We start from the raw sequence: 14,347 nt of genomic DNA on the forward strand, positions 1-14,347 counted from the left end.
CACAGTCTCGGGATCAGTTGTGCGAACACAGGGATTTGGTGCTCAGTCACCTCAGCCAGTTGGGGCTTCGGGTCAACTGGGAAAATAGCAAACTCGCCCCAGTGCAGAGGATCTCTTTTCTCGGTATGGAGTTGGATTCGGTCGAACAGATAGCACGCCTCACAGAGGAACGTGCTCGGTCGGTGTTGAACTGCCTGAATACATTCAATGGCAGGACAGCGGTCCCACTGAAGTTCTTTCAGAGGCTCCTGGGGCATATGGCGGCTGCAGCGGCTGTAACACCGCTTGGTCTGCTTCATATGAGACCGCTTCAGCACTGACTTCACGGCCGAGTCCCGAGATGGGCGTGGCAACGCGGCACGTTCCGGGTGCCAATCACTCAGGAGTGCCGCCGAACCTTCAGTCTGTGGTCGGACCCTTTGGTTCTTCGGGCAGGAGTGCCCCTAGAACAAGTGTCCCGGCATGCTGTGGTTTTCACAGATGCTTCTGCCACCGGCTGGGGTGCCACGTACAACGGGCATGCAGTCTCAGGGGTTTGGACGGGACCCCATCTGCATTGGCACATCAATTGCCTCGAGTTGCTGGCAGTACGCCTTGCTCTGAGCCGCCTCAAAGGCCTGCTTCAGGGCAAGCATGTACTGGTCCGTACGGACAACACTGCGACCGTTGCGTACATCAACCGTCAAGGTGGTCTACGCTCCCGTCGCATGTCGCAACTCGCCCGCCATCTCCTCCTGTGGAGTCGGAAGCATCTGAGGTCGCTTCGCGCCATTCATGTCCCCGGTGTGCTCAACCGTGTGGCCGACGAGCTATCATGAGCTGCGCTGCCAGGAGAGTGACGACTCCACCCCCAGTTGGTTCAGCTGATCTGGAGAGAGTTCGGAGAGGCTCAGGTAGACCTGTTTGCCTCACCAGAAACCTCCCACTGCCAGTTGTTTTACTCTCTGACCAAGAGGACACTCGGGACAGATGCACTGGCTCACAGCTGGCCCCGGGGCCTGCGCAAATATGCGTTTCCCCCAGTGAGCCTACTTGCACAGACCCTGTGCAAAGTCAGGGAGGACGAGGAGCAGGTCTTGTTAGTTGCGCCTTACTGGCCCAACCGGACCTGGTTCCCAGAACTCTCACTCCTCGCGACAGCCCCTCCCTGGCCCATCCCTCTGAGGAAGGACCTCCTCTCTCAGAGACGGGGCACTCTTTGGCACCCGCGTCCAGACCTCTGGAAACTCCATGTCTGGTCCCTGGACGGGACGCGGAGGTTCTAGGTGACTTACCCCCTGAGGTACTTAACACCATCACTTCGGCACGTGCACTGTCTACGAGACGTGCTTACGCCTCGAAGTGGAACCTGTTCGTCGAGTGGTGTTCTTCTCGCCAAGAAGACCCCCGAAGATGCTCGATCGGAGTCGTGCTTTCCTTCTTGCAGCAAGGGTTGGAGCGTAGGCTGTCCCCCTCCAACCTCAAAGTCCATACTGCTGCCATATCCGCTTACCATGACAACATAGATGGCAAATCTGTTGGTCAGCACGACCTGGTCATCAGGTTCCTTAGGGGGGCGAGACGGTTAAATCCTCCTCGTCCCCCCTCCATACCCTCTTGGGACCTTACTCTGGTGCTCAGAGCACTCCAGATTGCTCCCTTTGAGCCTTTGCTGTCAGCAGACTTAAAGATTCTCTCTATGAAGACTTTGCTGCTGGTGACATTGGCCTCCATCAAGAGGGTAGGGGACCTGCAGTCATTTTGGATCGAAGAATCGTGCCTAGAGTTCGGGCCGGGTGACAGCCACGTGGTACTGAGACCCCGGCCTGGCTATGTGCCCAAGGTTCCTACCACTCCCTTCAGGGACCAGGTAGTGAGCCTGCAAGCGCTGCCCTCGGAGGAGGCAGACCCAGCCCTGGCTTTGCTCTGTCCAGTTCGCGCCTTGCGACTGTACATAGACAGAACTCGAAGCTTCAGGACCTCAGACCAGCTCTTCGTCTGTTACGGAGGCCAGCAGAAGGGAAAGGCTGTCTCCAAGCAGAGGATGGCCCACTGGATAGTGGATGCCATCGCCCTGGCTTACCAAGCTCAGGGCGTGCCCTGCCCGCTCAGGTTGCATGCCCACTCCACGAGAGGTGTGGCTTCCTCCTGGGCGCTGGCTCGTGGCGCCTCGCTAACAGACATTTGTAGAGCTGCGGGCTGGGCGACACCTAACACGTTCGCTAGATACTATAGCCTTCGTGTCGAGCCGGTCTCCTCCCGTGTTCTCGCCTCAGGTCAGAGGCACGGAGAGGTTGACCCTGTTGAGTCCTCCGGTTACCCTTCGGCAGCCGACGTGGCGGAGCGTCTGGCGCCAGGCCTATACTCCGTTGTATTCCTGAGAACCGGATTTAGGCTGGGTTCCATATGTGTGACCCTACGGGGATCCCATATGGCTTTTTCCACGGCTGCTCCTAAACGAAGCCCGTGTCTTTCCCTCTGGGAGAACCCATCTCTCACCGAGTGGAGTCACCCCAGTTCTTCCATATGTTGTACAACCTACAAGGTTAGTCCATATGTACTTATCCATATAACTCCTTCGGGGAAGGATATGGCTTCCGCAGCGTTCCTTATCGCATGTAAGGCTACGCTTTCCCAGCGTTATCCAATTGTCGCACTGAGTGGGTTTTGGGAACAACAGTGATCGACCCTCTCTGCGTGAGCCTGGTCCCACTGTCCTTAGGCAAGGGGGTTCAGGTGGCTCACGACAGAGCGCTGGAAGAGGGCAGCTCCTGTGGCGCTTTGGTAGGGATTCCTATTCGTCGGTCTGTCCGACGTACGTCGAACGTGACCGACTGAATGGGAACGTCTCGGTTACATTGGTAACCCTCGTTCCCTGAAGGAGGGAACGGAGACGTACGTCCCGTCGCCACAGGCGTTGTCCTGCTGATGCTGCCGCCTGCTGGGTTCGGCTCCTCAGCGAAAACCTGAAGATGCAACGCACCTGCTGCTCATTATATACCCGCACTGCGAGGCAAGCAGCTGATGCATATGATTGCATGCCAATGTGCATTGGCTCGTTTAGTTACACTCGAAGTAGATTGGCCTCTCTAGCGAGATTCCTATTCGTCGGTCTGTCCGACGTACGTCTCCGTTCCCTCCTTCAGGGAACGAGGGTTACCTATGTAACTGAGACGTTCCTAGCCATATCAGCCTAGAAAATCACAACTTTTCATTTTCCGTCGGTCTTAGTACACGATGTAACTACAGAAGGGTACTTAGTTTTAAAGTTTTAAATAGGAAAAATATCAAAACTCTTTGGTAATTTTTGAGCGAAATGCTAACGGTCTAATCAGATTCAATGAACTATGCTAAGCTATGCTAAAAGTGGTACCGCCAGACCCGGAGATTGGCTGAATGGATTCGAAAACGGTAAAACTCAACTGTTTAACTCGAAGGGAGTTGGAAAATGTGTGTAAGTGTGTAAACGCTCAATTCTCTGAGTGAGAAATGAGACAGAATATGTTTGTAGCACTAACAGATAAAGTACCTTGTGTGTCGTCTACGTGTTCGGTGGCCTGCATGGCTTTACGGATCTGCATACGGATGATGTCGATTTTCGTCTTACTGTCCTGCAGCATCTGCTGAGCCGACTGAAGCAGCTTCTTATCCTGGAGGACCGAGAGATGGACAGATGAGATAGAGAGTCAGATAGATAGAAAGATGGCTGAATGGATGTTCTTTACCTTGGTAACCCCATTGGCATAGATGGGGATCATGTTCTCTGCCCCCTGTTTGACCTTCAGTTCGATGTTGAGCTGTCGCTCCAAAGCCTTAATCCTGTCCTGATTGGCTGAGGAGCGACTTGGTGTTCCAACAGTCTGAAGGTCATCTGGGAATCAAAGACAGGGTCAAACATTCAATTGGGGTCATGGTCTTACAGGATTAAAAATGTACAGTTTGCAGTATGTTCACAACCAATCACATCATCCATGTAGATTCATATTCACTCAATTATAATGATTAATTTTACACTAAACTCATAATTCTTAAACATTCCCAGTGAAATAACATAGTGCTTTGATAAAACTGGAGCACTGGGCATTTAAAGGTTAGATAATAATGGTGACCCCTGACCTTTGCTGTCATCGTGACCCTTGATCACGATGTGGGCGTCCAGCTCTTGCAGCTGAGTGTGGAGCGAGTCCAGCTTGCGGCTGGAGCTGCGTAATTGGCTCTCCACCTGATGGGCATTACGTTTGTCAGTTGTGGCCCGCCGCAGGTTTTCTGCACCCGCTTTTATCTTCAGCTCTTTCCGGATCTCCCTCCGGATTCTCTCACGTTGCTCGTCCAACCGCTGCTGCACGCTGGAGTCTGAGAAATCTGAGTTCTGGTCCAGACCCAGCTGCTCCAGGACGGACAAACCATCTGAATCCTACGAGAAAGAGGTCGTCAAGGGTCAGTGCAGGATAGATAGACAGACAGATACATTGATGGATGGATAGATAGATAATCAGATAAAATGACATACAGACAGAGAGCGACAGAATGACAGACTAGGGCTGCACAATTAATCAAATTTATAATCACCATTACAATCACAGATGCCATGATTTCATAATCATTCAAAGGCGCGAGTCATGTCGGAAAGATCATATTTATGAGCTAAACGCACATGAACGCCACCACAATGTGGTAAATACGAGTGGGAAGTTCAGGATTTTCTTTTGGGAGTTTTCAGAGTTCCTACTTGCGGTGCGAATGAAATCAGGAAAATGGCCCTAGTGGAACATTAGTTCTCGGGGAAACACCCTCGTGGCTAGTTCCCATAATTAAGTTCCTAGAAAAACATGGCGCGAAAGCCCCTATTATTACATGCACATGTTTACTTGTTTTATTTAAAGAAGAAACCAAACCAATGTACAGTTGACATTGAGGCTTAATGCTATAGAAAAGCAATAAAAGCAGTGTTTTCAACATGTTTTTACAACCTGAATTCCGTAAATGTTGGGATGTTTTTTTAAATTTCAAAAAAATGAAAACTAAAAGACTTCCAATCACTTGAGCCAATATTTTATTCACAATATAATACTCATTTCAAATTTGATGCCTGCTACAGCTCTCAAAAAAGTTGGCTCGGGGTCAACAAATGTCTGAAAAAGCAAGACATTTTGAAAATATTCAGCTGGGAAAACATCTAGCAACTAATTCAGTTAATTGATATCAGGCCTGTAACATGATTAGATATAAAAGGGATGTCTTAGAGAGGCAGAGTCTCTCAGAAGTAAAAAATGGGCAGAGCTGTGAAAGTCAACTAGATCATCCACTGTGAAGGCCTCATCAACATGACAACCAGTAGCACAGTTCCTCAAAAAACTAAAAAACTAAAAAACCATACCGGTTTGATGAATAGATCCTCAACTGGATGGAACTGAAAAAAATACTTTGAATGTTGCGATCCTATCGGACTTATGATAGCAACCTGAGTTGTAACAAAGCACTGATCGCCAGAAGAGAACTGGCCCCCCGACTTAGCCTGGTTTCTCCCAAGGTTTTTTTCTCCATTTTAACACCTATTTGCCACTTGTTTGCCACCTGATGTCACCTGTTGGAGTTTGGGTTCCTTGCCGCTGTCGCCTTTGGCTTGCTTAGTTGGGGACACTTGACATTTGACTTGACATTTGACTTGACATTTGATATTCAACAGTATTCTTGACATTTATTCAACAGTGCTTTGATCTGCCTGCATTGACACTCTTCTTTAAGAGCTGCTGTGCAGCCAAAATTATGTACCAGTTATCAATGTAAAGCTGCTTTGACACAATCTACATTGTTAAAAGCGCTATATAAATAAAGGTGACTTGACTTGAAAGAGTTTATAGAAAGATTGTGGAATACTTTAAAAACAATGTTCCTCAACGTCAATTTGCAAAGGCTTTGCAAATCTCATCATCTACAGTTCATAACATCATCAAAAATTCAGAGAAACTGGAGAAATCTCTGTGCATAAGGGACAAGCCCAAAGACATTTATTGGATTTGATTTGTCTTTGGGCCCTCAGATGACACTGCATCACTCATTGGCATGATTGTGTCAATGACATTACTAAATGTGCCCAGGAATACTTCCAGAAACTTCGAAATTTGACATTCTTGTTTGAAATCACAGACGCCATGTCCTCCAGGCTAAAGAGGAGGGAGACCTTCCAGCGTCTCATCAGCGTTCAGTTAAAAAGCTAGCATCTCTGATGGTATGTAGGTGCATAAGTGCATACAGTATGGGCAGCTTGCATGTTTTGGAAGGAACTATGAATGCTGAAAGGTATATAAAGGTTTTAGAGCAACATATGCTCCCCTCCAGACAACGTCTATTTCAGTGAAGGCCTTGTGAATATATTCATAATCATTCAAAGGCGCGAGTCATGTCGGAAAGATCATATTTATGAGCTAAACGCACATGAACGCCACCACAATGTGGTAAATACGAGTGGGAAGTTCAGGATTTTCTTTTGGGAGTTTTCAGAGTTCCTACTTGCGGTGCGAATGAAATCAGGAAAAGGGCCCTAGTGGAACATTAGTTCTCGGGGAAACACCCTCGTGGCTAGTTCCCATAACTAAGTTCCTAGAAAAACATGGCGCGAAAGCCCCTATTATTACATGCACATGTTTACTTGTTTTATTTAAAGAAGAAACCAAACCAATGTACAGTTGACATTGAGGCTTAATGCTATAGAAAAGCAATAAAAGCAGTGTTTTCAACATGTTTTTACAACCTGAATTCCGTAAATGTTGGGATGTTTTTTTAAATTTCAAAAAAATGAAAACTAAAAGACTTCCAATCACTTGAGCCAATATTTTATTCACAATATAACACTCATATCAAATTTGATGCCTGCTACAGCTCTCAAAAAAGTTGGCTCGGGGGCAACAAATGTCTGAAAAAGCAAGACATTTTGAAAATATTCAGCTGGGAAAACATCTAGCAACTAATTCAGTTAATTGATATCAGGCCTGTAACATGATTAGATATAAAAGGGATGTCTTAGAGAGGCAGAGTCTCTCAGAAGTAAAAAATGGGCAGAGCTGTGAAAGTCAACTAGATCATCCACTGTGAAGGCCTCATCAACATGACAACCAGTAGCACAGTTCCTCAAAAAACTGTCCATACCGGTTTGATGAATAGATCCTCAACTGGATGGAACTGAAAAAAATACTTTGAATGTTGCGATCCTATCGGACTTATGATAGCAACCTGAGTTGTAACAAAGCACTGATCGCCAGAAGAGAACTGGCCCCCCGACTTAGCCTGGTTTCTCCCAAGGTTTTTTTCTCCATTTTAACACCTATTTGCCACTTGTTTGCCACCTGATGTCACCTGTTGGAGTTTGGGTTCCTTGCCGCTGTCGCCTTTGGCTTGCTTAGTTGGGGACACTTGACATTTGACTTGACATTTGACTTGACATTTGATATTCAACAGTATTCTTGACATTTATTCAACAGTGCTTTGATCTGCCTGCATTGACACTCTTCTTTAAGAGCTGCTGTGCAGCCAAAATTATGTACCAGTTATCAATGTAAAGCTGCTTTGACACAATCTACATTGTTAAAAGCGCTATATAAATAAAGGTGACTTGACTTGAAAGAGTTTATAGAAAGATTGTGGAATACTTTAAAAACAATGTTCCTCAACGTCAATTTGCAAAGGCTTTGCAAATCTCATCATCTACAGTTCATAACATCATCAAAAATTCAGAGAAACTGGAGAAATCTCTGTGCATAAGGGACAAGCCCAAAGACATTTATTGGATTTGAGTTGTCTTTGGGCCCTCAGATGACACTGCATCACTCATCGGCATGATTGTGTCAATGACATTACTAAATGTGCCCAGGAATACTTCCAGAAACTTCGAAATTTGACATTCTTGTTTGAAATCACAGACGCCATGTCCTCCAGGCTAAAGAGGAGGGAGACCTTCCAGCGTCTCATCAGCGTTCAGTTAAAAAGCTAGCATCTCTGATGGTATGTAGGTGCATAAGTGCATACAGTATGGGCAGCTTGCATGTTTTGGAAGGAACTATGAATGCTGAAAGGTATATAAAGGTTTTAGAGCAACATATGCTCCCCTCCAGACGACGTCTATTTCAGTGAAGGCCTTGTGTATTTCAACAGGACAATGCAAAACCACATACTGCAGCTATTACAACAGCATGGCTTCGTCGTAGAAGAGTCCGAGTGCTGAATTGGCCTGCCTGCAGTCCAGATCTTTACCTATAGAGAACATTTGGCACATCATTAAATGAAAGACGACCACAAACTCTTCAGCAGCTGGAAACCTATATCAGGCAAGAATGGGACCAAATTCCAACACCAAAACTCCAGAAGCTCATATCCTCGATGCCCAGACGTCTTTAAAAAGAAGAGGAGATGCTACACCATGGTAAACATGCCCCCATCCCAACTATTTTGAGACCTGTAGCAGGCATCAAATTTGAAATTAGCTAATTTTGTGCATAAAACTGTAAAATTTCTCAATTTAAACATTTGTTATGTTATCTATGTTCTACACTCTAAAAAATGCTGGGTTAAAAAAACCCCAAGCTGGGTAAAATATGGACAAACCCAGCAGGTTGGGTTAAAGGGCACCTATTATGCGCATTTTCATATGATGTAATATAAGTCTCTGGTCTGGTCAAGTTTCAGCTTAAAATACCCCACAAATTTGCCCCTATTTGGGGGTGAGCAAAAACATGCCTTTTACTATACTATTTTGTTTGCTAAAAAAATAAATCCAAAATTGGTTGAAAAAAATGGCTGGGTGAAAACAACCCAATCCCTGGTTTTGTCCATATTTAACCCCGCAGTTTTTAGAGTGTATTGTGAATAAAATATTGGCTTATGTGATTTGAAAGTCTTTTACTTTTCATTTTATTCAAATTTAAAAAAACATCAGTACCAAAATGTCCCAACATTTCCAGAATCCGGCTTGTATTTTTATATATAAATATGGCATGCAGTTGCTTCAAACAATGGTATAAAGCTATTTAATGTAAATTGTAATTAATAATCGCAATTACAATTTCAAGGGAATAATTATCAATTATGATTTTTTTTCAACAGACAGAATGATAGATAGAATGACGGACAGAACGAGAGACAGAATGACAGTACGACCATCAGATAGAACGACAAAATGATAGAACGACAGACTGTCTTCATAATCTGAATTTCCATCCAATTATATAACAATGATTTCAAATGACTTTCAAAACAAAGTGGAATAAACAGTTCTGCTTGTGATTATCTAGTTTACACATATTAATGACTTAAATCTCGCAAACTCACAGTAGCAGTAAACAAAACATTGTTTTTCCTGGTGGACTGATATAAAACAGTGCACATTAATTGCTTATTACACCAAAATGAAGAGACTTCATTGACCGGGGTCAGTGATGGTGCTCTGCTGTAGATTGATTCAATATGACCATAAATAACTCCACCCCAGCAGGACAGAAACACGCCACCTGTTCTTAGATCAAGCAAACGGATGTCTCAAACCGACAGACCAGACTGGTTTCTGGGTGTGAAGATCATTCATTTGATCAATGGTCTATCTGTGATTTTAAGTGCATGTATATGAAGTCTGAACTTTTTTTTTTTTAAATTTATATAGCACTTTATACAATACAAATTGCTTCAAAGCAGCTTTCCGATTGCTAGTATATCAAGTACAAGTAGAACAAAACAGCTCTACAGAGGATATATTATAGTTTGAGTCAATTAAGTACAACAAGCTTAAATTTTGTCTGTGATTCAATCTATTCTATCCCTTTTGTTTGTCAATGATCTGAAATGAGTCAGCAGAAGCAAAGGGCAGCTCTGCGGTTCAGCGCTCATGCAGAGGAAGTCAAAAACATCAAGAGAAACTTTATAATCAATCATGGATATAAACTGTGAACTGATCATCAACTTGCAGAACTTCTCTTTTGCCTTTTGTTTTTGTTGTCAGATACTGACACAAGAGACTGAGCTGAACTGCAGTCAAACTTCCCCGAGCTGAAATATAACACTTCACCCAGCCATTTAAAGACTAAACACACGCCTGTCAGTGTAAATAGAGCAGGTACCAAACTCAAGACGCCACAGAAGCATTCAGCTACATTATATTTTAGAGCAAACAGGCGCACATGAACATTGTGACTCAATAAGGAAGTTCTGCTGTGAGCACACAAGAAAGAAAAAAAAACACAGGAAAAGCAGCACATAAAACATCACAATAACCTGTAGGAAAGAGGAATCTCAATGAAATCTCTTTAAAGTCTCTATTATTTCTCTGAAATGGTTTCTCCTTTTATAGAAGACCCAAGAAATCTGTCTCCTCTAGAGTTTCAGATCCGATCTCAACAGTGTCTCAAACTTGCCAAGAAATCAAAGTCTGCAAAGTCAGAGATCTTCGTCAAATGAGAAAATTCACTTTTCAATGTGTTAATTGTTGATTCTTTGTAATTATTTGTGAAATTTACAAGCAATTTCTTGAGATTTCAAAGTAAATCCAACACCGTTTTCTTAGTGTATACTATACATTTGGGCCTTTATTTCTCTCAAAAGGAATTATAAATGAATCATGTTTTTAAATACACATCTCATGCTCGCTCGCGAATGATTCATGCAGTGCACATTGTTTTTCGCTCGAAAGGAAACGGTCTAAAAATGACTTTCCTTTTTGACTGACTTCATCAATCCCTCTTATTCATCAAACAGCTTCACACAGAGACACTTTCTCTATCCAATCAATTCAGGCCCCGTCCTCATTTTATCTCACTACATATATCGAGTTTACTCAGAAACATGTCACATCACGGAAGCAGGATGGGTTTTAACTAAAGCTTGGAGCTGCGTTAGTTTCACTACAATCACACTTCAGAAACATCAGAAACAAAACATGACACCTATTAAACATCGTCATCTTTAGCTCATGAGGGTGTAGTTCAGGCCTTGAAGGGGTAGTTCAGCTGAAAATATAAAATCATTTACTCACCATCATGTCGTTTCAAATGTGTATGACTTAAGATATTTTGATAAATTTGTTTTTCAGTGTCAAGTCAATGGGTACAATGATGTTTGGACCAGTGTGGTAACTGTTAACTAAAACTAATAAACATAGTTATTTAAACAAGTTAATTGAAATAAAATATAAAAGGAATCTTAAAGATTTTATTTCAGCTACCTAGGCAACTATTTAAATTTCCGTTTACACTGCCCTCTAAAGGTTTGGAAACACCCCTGGCAAAGTGTGGTTTTGGAAGATATCAGCATAAATCCTCATCATTTTTTTGGTGCAAATACATTAAAGTAACTTGACCTTATCACTGAAGACCAGCAATAATAATTTTCATTTTGATTACATAATAATGGCAATATGTACATGTCAAAGCTTTGCCAGCTGTGATGCTGGTTACTGGTTTAAACTTGGCCCAGGTTTGTAAAAGATTTTTGGGTCAGCACACCTTAATAGCTTCAACAAATGATTGCCAATTAAGTTTAGAATACAATGAACCAATTACAACCCAGTTTAGGTCAGAAAGCTGCTAATGGTGGATATTTTGATGATCGAAAAATTACATTTTTTCTATGTATAAACTGTTTATGTAAAAAAATATGTTTTCGTAGTTTGTGTTGTCCCTTATCAGGGCAAAATTATCACAAATTAAAAATGTCCAAATTTGACCACTTTTCTAGGGCGTTTCCAAACTTTTTGAAGGCAGTGTAATTTAAATAAAAAAGTAAAATAATGAATAAAAATGGTAACAATTTACAACAAGGATCCATTTGTTAGCATCAGTTAATGCATTTGTTACAGTATTTTTTAATCTTTGTGAACTTTAGTTAATAAAAATACAACTGTTTTCTTTAATAATATTAACAAATGTAAAGTTTGATTTTAATAATGTATTAGTAAATGTTGAGATTTACAACATGAACATGAACAATGAACAACTGTATTTTCATTAACTAATGTTAACAAAGATGAACAAATACAGTAACAAATGTATTGCTGATGGTTAGTTCATTTTAGTTAATATATTAACTAATGAACCTTAATGAAAAATGTTACCAAATCAACAAACTAAGATTAATAAAAAGCTTTAGAGGTATTTTATTATTGTTAGTTCATTTTAACTAGTATAGTTGGAAAATTAAAGTAAAATGTTGCCATAAAAGCTTAATTTGTTCTTAATAAAACTAATAAAAGAAACAAAAACGGACAACAAAATTGCTAAATCAAACTAAAATTAGCATATAATGGAAAGTTACTAAAACTAAAACATTAAAAATTTAAATAAACACTACAATAGTATATCAATGATACTAAAATAACCCCAACGTTCTTCAAAATACCTTCTCTTCTGTTTCACAGAAAAAGAAAGTCATACAGGTTTGGAACGACATAAAGGTGAGTTTTGGGCCTGACTGAAGAACGGTGACATTGAGATCCTACCACATGTTCGGCCTCCACCGGGCTGGAAGGAAAGTCATCCAGAGAACAATCTCCCACATCTCCTTCACTATCCATCGCCTCCGCTCCTCTCCCGCTCTCTGATGAAACGCTGCTCAGTCTGCTATCAAAACCTTTGACACCATAAACAGCATCAGCTTCCGCTCAGAGAGAGAACGACAGCAACAGCTTCCTGTTCATCTCAATGCGACACACGAGAGAGACGTTTGCCATTTGCTCAGAAACACACACACACACACACACACACACACACTTATACACTGGCACGTGGATGATTCGCTTTTGAAATCTCTCAACCAACTTCCGGTTCAGAGACGAGCATTTCAGTGAGGCACCATTACATGTGTGTGGCATTTGTGAACTATTGTGATTGCCAAAGAGGAAATGAAACTGTCCAAAAAAACACACACATTTACACAAGTGCAACGTTGACTTAAATGCTCTGTAAGGCTTAACAGCAACTAAAATTGGGTTTCTAGAATAAACAAGAAAGAATAATGTTCTTAAATTGTGTGTTTGTCCATATAAAGGCACAGGACTTTTGGTCTCTGCTGTCCTCAGATGGTTCGGGCCACAAGATCTCATGATGCAAAGCAGAGAAGTTATTAGTTATTACTGTATCAAGCTAGTCTAAAGAAAGAATGGTGTATGTTCTGAATCTAAACATGATCTGATTTATGATCAGTACTGTAGCGTCATTCATCTTTCATCTCAGGTCCTAATTTGACCAGGTTAAACAGAGCGACTACATTCCTAAATGACAGTGGAAACCTTCCTGTGTTGTTTCACAGGGTCTATAAGACTTGCCCTTGATGCCCCACCCCACCAATGACACCCCGCCCACAACTCAACCCCACTCCCGAAGCCCCGCCCACAACTCCACCCCACACATTACGCCCCGCCCACAACTCAAACTGAGAAGGTAAAACTCTGTTTACAGACAGCATTTCACACAAAACCTGAATGACAAGTTCACATCTCTGAGTCACACATCGAGTGAAGCAAAGCCACTAAGGTACATGGTCTTAAAAAAACATCTATTCAAACAATTTAACACCTCACTATATTTTAACTGTTTCTGCAACTGTAAAACTAAAAAAGTTGAACAAAAGAAAATTATTACAGAACTAGGTTACACTTTATTTTAAGGTGTTCTTGTTACAGTGTAATTATACATTAAAGTACTGAGTAATATTAATTAACTACATTTACTTACTACAGGGTTAGTATTAAGATTAAGTTTGGTTTAGGGTTAGTTGCATGTGATTATGCATAATTTATAGTTATTATTAGAGTAATCTGAATAACAAGGACACTGTAAACTAAAGTGTTACCCAGAACTACAGCTACCTCACAAAATTGAGCTTTAATATCTGAGTGAAAGACATGGGGCACCCAAGCAATGCCATAGAAATAATCTGTAACACATAGCAACCATAAGAATACCTTATCAAATGTGTAGCAACTGTATAACAATTCTTTAGATACCACCTAGCAGTGCACTTTAAACACATTTATAACACCTATCAACTGTCTAGCAGCCAAAAGAACACCCTGGGAACTGCCTAGCAACCATACAGCAATGCCTTAGAAACCACCCGACCACCCTAGCAATGCCCTAGCAACCACCTGTAACACCTACCAACTGCCTAGCTACCACCAAAAATACCCAAGCAACCACACCCTAACAATGCCTTAGCAACCACTTAGAACACATTAGAAACTGTTTTTTTTTTTTTTTTTGGTAAAAAAATTTTTTTCCTATTTTTTTTTAGCCTGGGTGCCAGCCCGAACCCCGCCCACAACATTTTTTGGATGGTAAGTTCGGTCTGGACTCGATCCATTGTGGAGTAATTATGCTCGGCTCCCAGAAGG

At 42.2% G+C, this 14,347-nt stretch overlaps 1 protein-coding gene across 2 annotated transcripts in view; it reads right to left on the reverse strand.

The window, feature by feature from the left end:
- Positions 1-12,676, reverse strand: part of pkn1b (protein kinase N1b) — a 44,141-nt gene extending 31,465 nt beyond the window's left edge. For both annotated transcript variants that reach the window (XM_067381168.1, XM_067381167.1), the window contains exons 1-4: positions 12,455-12,676; positions 4,096-4,393; positions 3,705-3,850; positions 3,509-3,629 (exon numbers count right to left, since the gene is read on the reverse strand). In XM_067381168.1, the coding sequence (XP_067237269.1) occupies positions 3,509-3,629; positions 3,705-3,850; positions 4,096-4,393; positions 12,455-12,529 (640 nt within the window). In that variant the 5' untranslated portion in view covers positions 12,530-12,676. The remainder of the gene's footprint in view (positions 1-3,508; positions 3,630-3,704; positions 3,851-4,095; positions 4,394-12,454) is intronic.
- Positions 12,677-14,347: the final 1,671 nt, after the last annotated feature.

The sequence above is a fragment of the Chanodichthys erythropterus genome, chromosome 3, assembly GCF_024489055.1.
Source record: "Chanodichthys erythropterus isolate Z2021 chromosome 3, ASM2448905v1, whole genome shotgun sequence".
NCBI classification, from domain to species: Eukaryota; Metazoa; Chordata; class Actinopteri; order Cypriniformes; family Xenocyprididae; genus Chanodichthys; species Chanodichthys erythropterus.